Source organism: Xiphophorus hellerii, unplaced genomic scaffold (assembly GCF_003331165.1).
Source record: "Xiphophorus hellerii strain 12219 unplaced genomic scaffold, Xiphophorus_hellerii-4.1 PGA_scaffold_82__1_contigs__length_105542, whole genome shotgun sequence".
NCBI lineage: Eukaryota > Metazoa > Chordata > Actinopteri > Cyprinodontiformes > Poeciliidae > Xiphophorus > Xiphophorus hellerii.
In genome coordinates this window covers 49,036-64,538 of record NW_022587657.1, presented here as the reverse complement: position 1 = coordinate 64,538, position 15,503 = coordinate 49,036, and the positions used below count along the sequence as shown (strand labels likewise).

Here is a 15,503-nt window from a genome sequence, read left to right as displayed (position 1 = left end):
AAAGCAGTTAATACATGCCATCACTGTTGTGGCTCTCAGTGAGGCAGAAGGTGATGATAGTTCTGGAACCCCTCTTGAATCAGAGAGGTGCAAAAAATACCTGAAAGCCCAGATTGAAGAAAATTCCATCCTCATTCCAGATGAAGACACAAAGGAAGTGCATCAAGTGGATCCATGTGATGACATCCAGACTGACCTACGAGACTGGGTGTCAAACATTTGTGAGGAGAGCAGGACACACGCTGCAGCTAATGGGGATAGGGATAACATCCATTTCCTCCCTGAGATTGTGCCACACATTATAAGACTTGCAAGTTACTTACCACTGTGGACAGGAATAATGGTTCCACTCTTCAAAAGCACCAGCCTCACGGCAAGCTCAGCCAATGTTGAAGCTGAATTCAAAAATGTAAAACATGGCCTGTTCAAACATGAGAACTTACCCATGCGAGTCGATCGCTTCATTTCTCGGCATCTTTCCTTCATCGAAGGAAATATGCGGATTTGCTCTGCAAAAGCAAAAAAAGAGGAGGAACAAGTTGCATCAGCAGAAGATGCAGAAGTTAATCCTGCATCCATAATTACCCACAATGCTGAAGGTAACAGAGAAATGGATTCTAGCGATTTAATGGAATCTGATGCCACCAGAAAGTTTTCCACAGCAGATGAAAACATGGTTGAAAATTGGAGAGGACAAATTCTTCCACCCAAAAAGAGGAAGAGGACTTCATACCTGAGTTCCTGCACTGAATGGCTCCATGCAGATTCATCATCTGGGGCCAAAAGAGTGAAAGTGGGATTATTAAAAAATGGAAACATGCATCAGCCTGTTAAAATTGGGAAATTGTCTCTCTCTGTGTTAAACACCTGTTCCTTTGATGCCCTTTGTCAGTGCTTATGCTGTACTTTCTATGACAGCTCTGCATTTCAAAATGTTGTCATGAATGACAGTGATAACACACTCTTGCAGCTGGTGAAATCCATAACTACAGATGGTGTGACCCCAAAGACATACTTGCAGAGGGCAGATCTACTTAGTTCAATGTTTGCAAAAACAAAGTTGAGGTCTGGTACCCACCAAATCGATGCCCAGTGCAATATTGCCACTGTTATTGGGAAGACAATGAGAAATGTATCAAGCGTTTACCTATCAAAACACTGCTCTTCACAATACTGCTGCCTAAACAAAGGAATGACCAGGGAAGTACCATTTGTTTCACCTGACATTTCTGTCCTGAAGAATTCTGGCATGGCTCAGCTTGGCACTTCAGTAGAAAAAGGACTCTTCCTTCCACAGTCTCCCTGCCTCCGACCACTGCAGAATGAATCACAATGTCCATCTGAATTCAAAACAGGAGCCAGTACCTCAGGAAATGTTCTCTGCACAGGAACCGTTACTCACAGCTACAGCATTGGAGAAATAACATGGATTGACAGTGACCTTCCAAATCCAACTGAATTCGCCTTGAGTGAATTTCCCTCCATTATGGTTCTCCAAGGAAAAACACTTACTTTGAGAGCAGTCATTGCTTTCAGGGGAAGCTTGACCAAAGATGGCCTGGGACATTATACTGCATACTGCCAGAGAACTCCATCTGTGTGGGAGCTTTATGATTACCTGGCAAATGTCTTGAAGACACTGTCTGAAAAGAAGAAAATACTACCACATGCAGTGCTATACACAGCAGATCTGTGAGGGAAAAAAATTGGGGTAGAAAGTTTGAAGACCAGACCAAAGGCAAATAGCTTCATGCCATGTTTCTGAAAGGAGTTCACATGTTCACATGAAAGGAGTTGTCTATTCAAGACAGGAGAAATTAATTTCCAATTATCAAGACACTGTTTGTTTTTGTTGTTGTTGTTTGAATTGTTCAAATCAACACAGTTTCTTATTTTACTGTCAAATTATATTGGATTTTCAAAACAGTCACTTTCATGGTTCATTAGTTCTCAAGTAGGATAGAAACCCTTCGCCTCACAGTACAGGTATTTGGGTGTGTCAATAGCAAACCATAAGGTATTCAAGTTTATACATCACCAAAAAAAATAAATAACCAGAAATATTGTCTTACTATAACTGTATTGATTATGCCATGAATTCTTGCAAATAGTCCCCTTTCTACAAAAATACAGCAACCTCAAATACATAAAAACGACACTGAAACCAAGACTTACCTGACAGGAATGTGCTGGAAGAGAACCGGAAGTAAAACAGGAAGTACAGCCTGCAGCAGGTGAAATTAATTGTCCCCTAATTGGGTGAATGTCATCGCGTGAATGTTAAACTCTGAAAGCACCAAATAAAGTAAAATCAGATTTAGTTGGTATATTTAGAAAAAAGTAAAAATAATAATAATATCGTTATCTGAAATTATCATTTGTATAATATAATCCTTGGGTAACATTGTGGCCCAGGCTACATAGTGGCGGCGACGTAAAGCAAAAATGTTGATGTTTGGAGCAATATGGGGGATGGTGAACTCTGATGACCTAAAAAATAACTTTTAATATTTCAGAAACCAAAGCTGCACAAACGACCGTTTTAACGGCACAAACCTGCACTAACGGAGCACTACCGAAGTAGCCCAGTTTGGTTTGTTTTGGAGCAACATGGGGGGGATGGTGACGTCATCGGCCAAAATTATAACTTTTAATATCTCGAAAATGAAAGCTGCACAAACTAAAATGTTAACTGCACAAACGGAGCACTAACGAAGTAGCCCAGTTTACCAAGTTTGGTTTGTTTTGGAGCAACATGGGGGGATGGTGAACTCTGGATTACCTAAAAAATAATTTTTAATATCTCAGAAACCAAAGATGCACAAACGAAAATTTTAACCTGCACTAACGGAGCACTAACCACTCAGACTATTTGCCGAATTTTTTGACGTGGGTGGGGTGTCAGCTTAATCGCGCTAATTCTCGGCAGGCATGCTTTTCTCCACTGATACTCGACAAACGTCACTATTCTGCATCTTGATACGCGCAAGAGGAATAAAAACATTATCTGGCTGCTCCCTAATCACTTTCTTCTCTCTAACAAGATAAAGGAAGTTTCTTTTAAACTCATTCACCGAATCTACCCCGTTAAAGTCTATTTAAAGAGATTCAATTCCAACGTTGATGTGAACTGTTCCTTCTGTGTCGTTTGCCCAGAATCAGTCACTCATTTGTTCTGGTTGTGCCCTCATTCTAAAATATTTTGGCAACATTTTTGTAACTTTGTTGATTCCAAAATTTCAGCAGGCTTTCAGTTATATTGGGAAAATGTCTTATTTGGATTTCAACAAAATGGAGGAATTAATGTAAAGAGTCTCCTTATCAATTTACTAATTATTAAGGCTAAATTTCACCTACATAAATGCAAATTTTTGAAGAAAAACCAAATTTTTTAGTTTTTTTGATCGAACTTAAACATTATTTATCAACAATTCAGTCCTCCACTAATCAAAAAGCAGAATCAACAATACGGGCTTGTAATCAACTTGGAATTTTGGATTATCTTTTATGTTAATGCACTGTGACATCTGGCACACGTATCACAATTTGTGCTATTTCCTTTATACATATTTATATTGATTGTCGTTTTCTTATCTTCTTGCTTTATTTTATGCTCCCCCTGGTAAATTATTGTTATTATCTTCCTGAGATTTGTTCAGAGTACAATTGTATTGTTGTTTGTTATAATAAATAAAGTTAAAAAAAAAAAAAGAGGAATAAAAACAACAATCATGGAGGACAGTAGTGATGATTAAGCTGTTAAAGTGCTGCTCTGGTCGGACAGCATCTTCAAAATCGCAAGCTCTGCTCCACCGTTAACGTCCACGTTTACTTCCGCAAACACTGACCACTATTCCTTCATGGTGGTTTGCAAAACACTGAGCACGCTCTCTGTGTGTGACGTCATTGCGCCCTTTACTGAACATGCGGGACACTTTCAGGTCGTTTGCAGTTTACGCTTGAGATCACATACAAGTCAGCCTAATAGCATAATTGCCTAAATTATTAGGCTGAGGATTGGAAGTGTGAACGACCACCAACAAAATATCCGATCAGAGACCTCAAGGCTCACCGCGCTGCATGTTTTAGGTATTTCCTTGCTTCAGTCCAGCTGATTTCAATTGATGACTGATTAACAGGCGTTTGTTGAACTGCACTCAGTTGAATCAGGCACATTAAAGCAGGGAAACCTCTAAAACATGTAGGACAGTGTTGGGAAACAGTGTTGGGAAACACAGGATTAGACAAAACACCGGAATTGGGTCATTCGGGCTGCAGTGTGAACAAGCCTAAAAGTCACTCAAATTAACCATCCTGAAATGGCAACGTTATGGATTTAAGGAAAAACATCGGTAACATTTTTATTTGAATGCATAAGACTGACATGACGCTGGTATAAACATGAAGGAGTCTGAATGACTGTCATTCAGAAAATAACGACACTTTTAGCGCAAAATTGACACTTTTAGCGCAAAATTGACACTTTTAATGGCTTTTTAATGCAACTTTTAGTACGGCTTTGAATTAAAAGTGCCATTACCGAACAGTCATAAACATGTTCATAACAGATGTTTTGTCATGTCAGACTTATGCACACTCTTTCAAATAAAGTGCTACCAAAACATCCATCTTTTCCTTATTATTCGGATATTCCGCAATTATAAATAATTTTGGGTAATCTAACAGTTTTACATCGACCTGTTTACAGTATACAAGTCAAAGTATCGATGTCAATAATAATAATAATAATAAAAATCCTGTATAAAGATATAAAAAAGTTATGATGAAGTAAGTATGAGTGGAGAAATTTTGCTTTAATTAAGTTTCTGACACAGAGATGAAACACGAAGCGTCGCTCCAACGACGGAAGAGAAGCGATGATAAAGACGAGGCTGAAAACAGAAACCTGCTCTGTTCACGTTAAAATGTTAACACGTTTAATAATTTTCTGTCAGCATGCAGGTTGTTGGTCATTCTCTGATTCTTACAGGATGTGGTAATAATACCACATCCTGTTTTCCTGTTTTCTTTCTCTTTTTTAAGGCTAGAGAAAACAAAGTCTGCTATAAAACCTTTGTCTGGAATTGGCCATCAGCGCGTCGACAAAAACATACAGAAAATATTGCACCACTAGTAAATTTACATTTATTATTATTAATATATTATCCATCCATCCATATTAAATTATATATATCAAATTATTATATAGTATAATAATAATAATAATACATTCATAATTTTATTATTATTATCATCATTATTATTACTTTTGAAAATAAAGAGGACAATGCATATTAACCAACATGAATTGCGTAAATATGCCAGATTTAGCCAGAGAGACTGATTAATCTGTATTATTCCCATAATAATCATTGGTATTAGTGGGAATCACTGCGTTTGAGCTGGGACCAGTAGGGCGCTGGTTTCATGTCTGAAGCCAACTCCCTTTTTCAAAGTAATGGGTTTCTTGAAAAGGGAGTGACATGCAAATTAGGATATTGTACAGACAACCTGCTCCTACTGTGGAGCTTTATGCGCAGTGGCGTTTAACATGTGAAGCGTTTTGGATTAACAAAAGAAACCTACAGGTAGGCAAAAGAAGAAAAAAAACATTTTAAAATGTTGTGTAGGACTAAATCTTTAAGGATTGTTTTTTTATGAGCCTAATCGGTCTGTCCATCATCTGCCTAAACCTTAGCGCAAAATTAAGTTATTAATCAGAAAAATCGATCAATAGAAAACAAACTTGGCGGGACATACTTTTAATTATTTCCCTATGTGTGTTAGGAAAAGTTTCAGTCTCACGTCAAAACGCGTAAAAACAAAGCGTGCAGCATCTGCATCGCAAAATACCCGACTGATTTTTCTTAATTTACAATTTCGTCAAACTTTGATGTTGTTTATTGGGGTTTTTACGAAACAAAATGGTGCATATGTGATATGTAGTTTAAAATACATTTCACGGGAATCTGACAATTTTTGTATACTGAATAAATTATTAAGATTTATTAAGAATATGAGTCGAAATCGGCATTTTGACATTTTGAAAAATGGAGCAGCCTTGAGCAATCGCTCTGAAGTTTTATTGTCAGATTCCTAATTTGTCTGAACATGACTTGTTCTGACATGTAAATATGCTTTAGTCCAGATTGCATCACAGACAGGTTTAATGTTCGTTTATTCCTACTTCCTGCCCAACAAAGATACAGTCACACTTACGATAGACTGGTTGAGATTAAGATAATAAAAAATATACTGCAAAATAGCAAGAAAGACGCAAAATAGAAAAACCAATGACATATTTAAAGAAAAAAAACTGTTTTGAAAGTGACTGATGTTTTTTCTCCGGTTGAGTAGCTTTTAGAACATCCTCATAAAAAAGAAATATAAATAGATTAACAACAATACCTTGTGCTACTAGGATTTTGCAGAAAAGTATGGCAAGTTATTTTAATTCTGCACACAAAATTTAAATATGCTGCTTTTATTTTGGAAATGTTGGTTTGTCCAGCATTTCGAATGTCTTATTTTGCACTTTATAACATTTAAAGCTGCTTTTATAAACTGACTGTCTGCTATGCAAATGTGTGCCATGAGAAACTTTCAAAGACCAAAAATACTCAAAGTCTGCAGAACATCTTCACATTAAGTTGCGTATTACTTTAGATTTCTGCACAGAGTAAATCCTTGTTGAAGCAGGACAAATGCAACAGGCTACATGCATTGATTCCTCACGTCTTTGCATCTTTTGTTATTATTTCTCATGATTTTCATTTGAACCTGAATTTTTAAGGCAGCTTGGTGCTTTTGAGTGCCAGACTGTTTCACCGACATCAAACCTGTTTTACTGTTCCACTTTTCACAATCAAATCCAAAACGAGCTGTGGCCTCATCATGACTAAAAGCGGTGCTGTAAAGTCGTTTGTGTTTTTGTGGAAACCTGACACACTTTCAGATCAGACATGAACTTGACTCTTCGCTCAGACTGGTGCTGTTTTAAAACGGCAACTTCATCTACAGGCAACTCTATAGGGGAAGTTGTGGAAAATGAACCATTTCGTTTTTCATCTTGTTTCATTTTCATTTTTCATCCTGCTCATAAAAATAGATATCACAAATTAAATACAATCAAATATTTGAAACTTTTTTTTAGGTCAAATCAACAATTCTTCCTATTGACACAACAGGCCTGAAGGGACGTTTAGTATCGAATTAGTCTATATATTGAATTTGGACTGTTTACCTCACTAGAAAAACTGAAGGCTATTTTTAGAAGAAAGCCCCCATTTCTTTTGCCACATGATTTGTGGATGGATGAGTAAGTTATAGCTTATGGTGGTGTCAGCATCATCCAGCGGGATGAAATCAGAACTAAATCCAGCTGGGACAAACAAAACTTGAAAACTGGTGTTCATTGAGGCTCTTCATAAAACAAAACCTTCATGGTTTGTATTAACGTCTCATCCTGTTGGTTTTAGACGTTTCCTTGAATTATTAAACAGACTTATTGGCCTTAATTCCCCTAATATTTACACTTGTCCCCACCCTGGGGTTGCATCATCCTAATATCAAATCTCTCTGTATTCTTAGAATAAACTTATTTCCAATAAGAAATTAATCTTCTCCATTAATGTTAAAATGATTATGTTCTACATTGATCTGTACAGAAAAAAAAACTTTCTGACTATTCACTGAGTAGGATAAGTAAATAGTATTTAATTTTAAAACATGATGTTTCCTCTTTGAGCTCTCACACACCTCAAAAGCCCAAACCCCGTCACCATGGAGACTCACTGCGCTGAGGCTCATGAAGTTCCCCTTTTTGTGACTGCTGCTCATTTTCACACACAACAAAACATATTTATTCCTTCACAATGAGACATTATCTTACTGTTAATTCTTCTAATTTAGGGGTTTGGGGAGTTCTGTCCAGTCTCAGGTATTTTGACATTTTATCTAGAGACGTTATAGGAGAGTTTCTTACCATTTCAGTCTGTGATGCAAATGTGATGCATAAATTATGTTATCTTTATAAACTAAAGAGGACCTAGAAAAAAAAAACTATTTGCATCAGGTTATTTGCATCTACTGTAAAACATTTGAGCCGCATTTAGTTTTGTCTACTGTCTTCTACTATTTAAGTCAAATAAATGTAGCGAGTTTTAGATTTTGAACGTAAATGTGAGTTTGTGAAAGATAAACTTACAGTAGTAAGATGTGTTAAGGTTTTAATAATTTTGTCAAACCTCCAAGAGTTTGATAAACTAGAGTTTTTATGTTAGCACTTAAGAAAACTGAAAGAAGAAAAAGACAGGAGTGGAAACTATTTCCCAGAATGCTTAGGGCTAGGTAAACTCAATTAAAGATTAATGAACTTAAAAACATTTAGAAAACTTGTCTCTTGTTGTTAAATCAACTTCTTGAACTTTAATTTCTGAGTTAAAATCAAAACATTTTTCTTGTTGACTTAAATTACATTTTCAAGGCAGCAGGTGGACTTTCATTTTCAAGTTAAACCACCTTCAAATGTTTTACAGTGTATAAGTTCTGCACTATTCATTTCAATGAGCATTTTGTCTTTCAATGTCGGGTTGCGTAGAGAAGAACCAGAAGTAAAACATTTAGTAAAAACTACAATCTGTAGTACGTTATTCTGTTGTGCCACTGCATTACCCAGGATGCTCTTCTCCTTCTGAGGTTTTTCTCAGAACCTTAACTCAACGCTGCCATTTTTGTCTTTCCATGAATTGAGGAGTCCGTTTTGAATTAAATCCCTTTAAAGCCAACAATACACAGCACAGAGTCAACCAGCCAAACCACTGAAACCGGTCTGAATGTAGACATTGGGTTTATTTTTCACAATGGCTACGATTTCACAGTTTCTTTTCTTGGTGTTGCAACCTGAAAATATCCTAACAGCTTAAATGGGATTTTTGCCCTCTTTTAAACCATGTCAGATACTTATAAATTGGAAACTTAAATTGATCAAATGTGTTGGTATTATTATTCATTATTAATATTAAAGTACCGTAATCATCTTTGTAAATCCAGGATAAATGTATTTGTTACCTTTTTTTGTTAGAAATATTGAATAAACTTCAGCTCTCATAAAATTTTTCTCTTCCAGCGTTTTTGTGCCATAATCCACGGTTGCCATCATCCTCAGCCTACAGTCTTTTTTCTTTACTGAAGTCAACAAACAACCAACAATATGGGTAAATGTCTCTCTGTCATTATTTACCTTATAACAAAAGTCTACTGATCCCAGTTAAAGTGCCACTGCAACACAATCAGACAATCTGAGATGTTGACAAAATCAGTTGAGTTCAACCAGCTGATATATTTGCATTTGTTTTGCAAATACCATTAAATCCAGACGATAGACTCCCAGTTAAGAGCCATGATTTAACAACGTATCCTAATTTAACCTGCTGAGTTTCTGCAGCATTTATTTTGTTTTTCCCTCACACAGATGAATTTTAAAATTGGAAAAAGTCATTTTTAATAGTAATTTGTTTGAAATCACAAAAGCCTGGCACATCAACAGAGGAGTGTAAACTTTTTATATCCACTGTTCATTTGTTTTTGGGATTTTTGACACTGTCTGGGGTTTTAACACCTTTTCTCACCACAGGAGCATTCAGAGGTCAAAGACAATTGTGAAATTCCTGTTTTTATTTCCGTTTGCAGCGTCCGTCATGTTCTTTGCACCTCCATCAGTTCGGTGAGTTATTAAATGATTAAAATGGTGTTAAGAGACCTGACTCATTTGTCAGGTCTGTACTGGAAACTAACAATATTACTCATGTGGAGGTAAACGTGGTTTCATTGTTTTGCATCACATAATAAAGGTCAAAATAAAATCCTAGACTAGATTTTCACCAGTCAAGCCACAGAGATCAGATTCAGACTCAGTGAAAACTAAGAACCCCCATGTTTTTCTGCCTATAAGCACGTCAGCTAACAACATGTAATCTCGTACAAGTTTTTAGAGTCTATAATGCATCAGTATTAGTTCAAAATTTAAAGTAAAAAACACATTTTTGTTTGATTTCAGATTCTTAATTGGACTCATTCCAATGGACAAATGCACTTTGGAAAGTGTAGAGATGCTGACTTCAGGGAACAGTGCAGACGCAAGCCTCGACCTTTGGTAAGACGTCTAAACCTCAAGTTCTGCCTAGAACAGACTGTTAGAGATTTTTTGGTATTATCATTTTATTCTTACTTTAGTTCACATTCAGCCTATAGATCATTGTGATTTTCTGTTTAAAGTGTTCTCTTCCTTACGTGTGTATGGAGGTCACTACTGTCGGTTCAACTTTACGCACCTCCTAATTTAGTAACTACCTGTGAGCAGTCGTATTTTGTTTTATTGACAGTACTGACCGAGATTTGAACCGGGCTCAGACCTTTGATCAGATATCACATCTGGAACTGGGTTGTTAGATGTTTGGGTTAGAAGCTTTACGACCTCTGTTGTTTTCCTGACTGCCCCCTTGCCTGTTCTTCTTTGACAATAAAAACAGGAGTTTTTGTGAGGGCAGATCAGAACGCTCTGTAGAACTGATCGGAGGAGAAGTTCGATAGAGCCTTCTCTTTTGCAAAAGCTCCACGTAAAATTCATATACGTTGTCTGTGGTTCTTTCTTTTATTTAGGTTCGAAAGGAAAATACCTATCAAAGACATTTCTCATGAAGTCTTAATCTGCAGTATCAACCACCAAGTTTATCTGCAGGTCATACTTGCTGCTACCTAAATGACTTGTACAAGAGTAATTTTAGGTGGTTTTCCTTGTGTTGCTTTAAATGTGTTCATGTTGTGAGTAGTGCAAGACTGGCATTTAGATTAACAAAATTCGATCAACATAAACATTAAATTGAAATTGAAGATCAGATCTTGTAAAACTTATTTTAAGAAATGTAATTAGTAGGCAATCTGTGTGTAGAATACCAATTAAAGAAGCTAAACTAGGCATATAACATTAAATACATATGTTGAGAAAATCATAATTTTTAAATATATTTGGCCTTTTTAGCAGTGTTGTATAAAGTACTGAAATCTCAGAGTCAAGTAAAAGTATAAGTACCTCTCCAAAATATGACTTTGGTAAAAGTTCAAGTCACTGACTGAAATGTTACTTGAGTTAAAGTCTTAAAGTATCTGAAACTTCTTGTACTTAAGTATGGAAATTACTGCAAAAATGGATGTACTCAAGTAATGTAATGAAAAGTATAAGTAAAAAGTAAAACAAAGCAAATGCAGTTTGAATGACATTTTTTATATTTTGGTAAACTTGTCAAATACACTTAAAATAATGTACCCAACCAAGTGCAGGCAAAATTAAACCTGCTAATAGATATACCTGCAGGCATCATTTAGTTAAGAAAATTAGGTGCTTTACCTATAGCACAAGGTTAACTTAACCTGCTTTACAACTGAACCAGCTTCTTAGTATACCCTCCAGGACAGAAAATACAAAGTTTTTGTAAGCCTTAAGTTTTCCCTTCAAGTAAGGTCAGTGCTGAAAATGAGAAAAATAAATAGAACAGAAAATGCGGCCAACATGAAGAAAAAGAGCTGTTATGATTACTCTACTTCACAAATCAGTGAATCAGTCAATCCTACAGTCAGTAGGTGGTGCACACAACTGGTCATTATGCAAAAGAAAAAAAGAATTGGGAGGGAAATGCAGCTTATTGGCATCTGAAGAGGGAGACCTTTTTTGTAAACCTGGTTTTGAACTTGCATGCCTTTCCTATATTCGTTAAATTTAGTCTAAATTGCTATCGCTATGGCTTCTGCCCCCCTTGAACAGAGGAGTCTAGGTAGCCTGCTACAGTCAACATTAAGCCTAAGCTAAATACACCACGTGTGGAACTGAAACAATGCCAAACAAAGTTCATTTATGGTCAACGTTTCACAATACAGTAGTGTCTAGTGACCAAGCTATAGTTACTGAAACAGGAGGATTATAACCATTTCATAAGACGTTACCTCGATGTGTTTCTTCAAGTTGGACGGGGAGTTTTTGTAAGATAGAATTTCCACATCTTCGGGCAGGAATAACATACACTGCATGCAGTACGACGAATCTTTAACACCCACGAAAGAGTATATTGTGTTTAAATAAGGCCATGGGCTCTCATCACCAGCTGGTGGTTCCCCTGGAGCCGTGTCCGACGTCGTTGCAGTCGTTGTGGTCTCCGTCTCCTCCTCCATGTGGCTGCTGCTGATTGCGAGACTTGCTTTGTGTTTAATGGGAGAAGCGAAACAGGTGTATCCTATTGGTGGTGATGAACAAGCCCAGGCAAGAAGGCTACGGACTTTGTTCGGTAGCCTGCTTGCTACTTGCTAATCAGTAGGTGGGGTCAAAACACTTGCGTTTCTCTCTCTCGCTTTTTTGTAACGAGTAACTAAACCACACATTGAAAATGTATCGGAGTAAAAGTACGCAATTAAGTTCGGAAATATAGTGAAGTAAAAGTGAAAGTCATCAAAAAATTTCATACTCGAGGAAAGTATGAAGTACTCCAAAATATACTTAAGTAAAGTAGTGAAGTATTTTTTACTTCGTTACTATACAACACTGCTTTTTAGACATTTAGTTTAACTGCTCAGGTGGCAGTGAACACCAAAAAGTTATCTTGAGGCCTTCAGGAAAAACATCTCAACACTTTATGAGCTTGGCAAGTTATCTAACGACGTTCAAACAGCGGCTCCACCGTACAGAAAGTAGTCTAAAGATGAGAAACATTCAAAATATTGAGTCCAATGAAATTCAACCCAACAGCCGATAGCAAAAGACTAGAAGCAGTTTGCAAAGAGCCCTAAATATCCCTACAGGACCTGTAAACTTGAGCTGATTTTACTTATAAATTGCATTCCTATTAAAAGAGGAGGAAACTCTCCATGCACTATTTTTTTTGTATAAACTTCAAGGTTCTCCTTTGTTTCAGGTCTCGAAATGACGTGCAAACATGCACTTCCTGGAAGGCTCCCATCATCTGGGAGGGAATGTTTAATCCCAGCCACTACGACCAGATACACAGAAACAAAGGATCTTCTGTCGGCTTGACTGTGTTTGCTGTCGGCAGGTTGGTTTTCAAATGAATGTCAGACAAGGCCGAACAAAACACAATGTAAAAGTTTCATATCAGTCAATATTGACAATTATTGATTAGGTTTTTTTTTTGTTCTAAATATTTGAAATACTTCCACACTAGTTGAATAACCTTTTCCCATTTGATCCATAGTTTCCTCTCCAGTTGTTGCACTTTTTTTCTCCTTTCACTCCACGCCGTTGTTTTTCATTTTTAAGCAGTTAGGAGACATTGTGTCAAAACCTTAAGCTACTGCTGTGCAAGTTACTCCACAGGTTGTTGCTAGGTAACCAAAGAGTGAGTGAGTTGCTAGGCAACTAAAGAGCGAGTGAGTTCAGGGCTTCCCAAAGAGCATTAAACTCTGGCTGGGGACGTACTTTGCAAACCCACAGAAAATGCTACAAAATAATAATTAATAAAACCAATAATTACCACATTTATTCATACAACGTTGCCTCATGCTAATTTTAGAAGGTGAAAATTTTCATTGTCAGATAATATGACTTTATTACCAGACACTACAAATTTTGTCAAAATCCCCTCTGATTATAAGTAAAGATGTAATATTTTATATTTATCACATCAAATTTAATTTTATTCCCCCAGTTCTTCTGTGTTTTGCAGCAGTGTTCTCCACAGCTGGACAGTTCCTTTGCTCTTTTTCTTGTCAGTAACTTTCATCAGAAAATTAAATAACATGTAAATCAATTATTTTAGCTTTTGTTTTATTTAGAAACTGACTGAATAACAAAAAACAAAAATTATGATGAAAAATTAAGATTTAAAAATGTATGAGGTTTATCTTATTTATTGTAGTTTTTTTCCCCTCTAACTTTTTACAACCCCCTTGTCGTCCCCCACTTTGAAAAACACTGTACTCAGAAAAGTGTTTTTCAACGTGAACTCAGCAGATTGATGCTACCAAACTAGCTTGTCTTGCCATGAGAGGTGGAGTGGGTGAAACCTTTTCTCCCTCAATGCTGTGCTGTTCTGGATCCGATTGAATATTCCAACAGTCTGAACTTTCTGGTTTGTCTGTTTAAATAAGTGACTGAAGTAGCAGGTCTCAACATGTGCAGGTGTGAAACGATGTGACGTTGAAGAAAAACAGACAGAACTTAAAATACAGTATAATAATGATTACAAACATGCAAACAGACAAAATACTAAATGTAATTTAATCATCAGGCTCCTAAACACATTAATAATGAATTTCTACCAACACATTTTTGCACACAGTTCACCAGTGGGAAACTTATCTGACTGTTCAGTCTCAGTCTGTCTGACAAAATGGAGCAAAATCATAATTATTCATAACAAAATCGCAGCTGACAGAGACAGAGAATGTGGCTTGTTTACATTGTTGTCATAGCAACTCCATAGCAACTGTCGTCACAGTTGCGGATACCTTCCAAGATGGCTGTCAGCTGCAAAATTCCCAGGATCACATCCTGGTTTCCACCACAGGAAGATAAAGGCTGACATCTTTGTTTCTGCAGGTACCTGGATGCCTACCTGGAGGATTTCCTGAACTCATCAGAGCAACACTTCATGTCGAGTATGCCCGTGTCATACTACGTGTTCACGGACACGCCTGAGAAAGTGCCGAACATCAAGCTCGCCCCCAATCGGCACCTGAAACTAATCAGAGTGGAGAGACACACGCGGTGGCAGGACATCTCCATGATGAGGATGAAGGCGATATCAGACGTCATCGAGTCGGATATCCGCCACCACGCCACGCACGTCTTCTGCTTTGACGTCGATCAAGTGTTCACCGGCAGATTTGGCCCCGAAGCTCTGGGAGACTCGGTGGCTCTGCTTCACGCCCACTACTATCACCTCCCAAAGATGCTGTTCACCTACGACCGCAACCTGAAATCCAAGGCGTTCATGAAAACTGGGGATTTCTACTACCACGCTGCTGTCTTCGGAGGCTCCTGGAGGAACGTGAAGGCGCTGACGGAGGCCTGCTACCGCAGCATCTTGGCGGACAAGGAGAACGAAGTGGAGGCCTTGTGGCACGACGAGAGTCATCTGAACAGGTACTTTTGGCTTCACAAGCCCAGCAGGGTTCTCTCTCCAGAGTACTGCTGGGACACCAGCATCGGCTACCGGAGAGACATACAGGTGTACCGGCTGCTGTGGGCACCTAAAGACTACTACAACCTGAGGACGTCATAGATAACTCTCTAATTTATTTTATTTAGATCCCCTTTGGTTGCAGTTGACTGTAATTATACAGTCAAAAAAGGAGTTTGTTTTCACCAAAAAAACTCGAATTATGAGAATAATCTCAGACATGTTCTAGAATAAACATAGCAATTAATGAGCGTGAAAAGTCAAAGATTTGTTAGAAAAAAATTGTATTCTGGGAACAAGCTCAGAAATTTTCTCATA

General features: G+C 37.4%; 1 protein-coding gene and 1 long non-coding RNA gene across 3 annotated transcripts; one reads left to right on the top strand and one right to left on the bottom strand.

Moving 5' to 3' along the window:
* Positions 1 to 2,454: 2,454 nt before the first annotated feature.
* LOC116716718 (uncharacterized) lies at positions 2,455 to 2,909 on the bottom strand. Its single transcript, XR_004338602.1, has 2 exons — positions 2,840 to 2,909; positions 2,455 to 2,556 (listed from the first exon to the last, which is right to left on the bottom strand). It is a non-coding gene; the product is annotated as an uncharacterized LOC116716718 (long non-coding RNA).
* A 2,612-nt stretch (positions 2,910 to 5,521) lies between these two features.
* On the top strand, positions 5,522 to 15,422 carry LOC116716720 (alpha-1,3-galactosyltransferase 2-like). 2 transcript variants are annotated; one of them, XM_032557537.1, is made up of 6 exons: positions 5,522 to 5,588; positions 9,128 to 9,211; positions 9,635 to 9,724; positions 10,058 to 10,153; positions 12,960 to 13,097; positions 14,603 to 15,422. In XM_032557537.1, coding segments are annotated over exons 2-6 (1,011 nt in total). In that variant the 5' UTR covers positions 5,522 to 5,588; positions 9,128 to 9,209; the 3' UTR covers positions 15,288 to 15,422. The 2 variants fall into 2 exon arrangements, with proteins under 2 accessions (XP_032413428.1, XP_032413429.1); XM_032557538.1 differs by having other exon boundaries at positions 9,128 to 9,215; positions 9,691 to 9,724.
* The last annotated feature ends 81 nt before the right edge of the window (positions 15,423 to 15,503 follow it).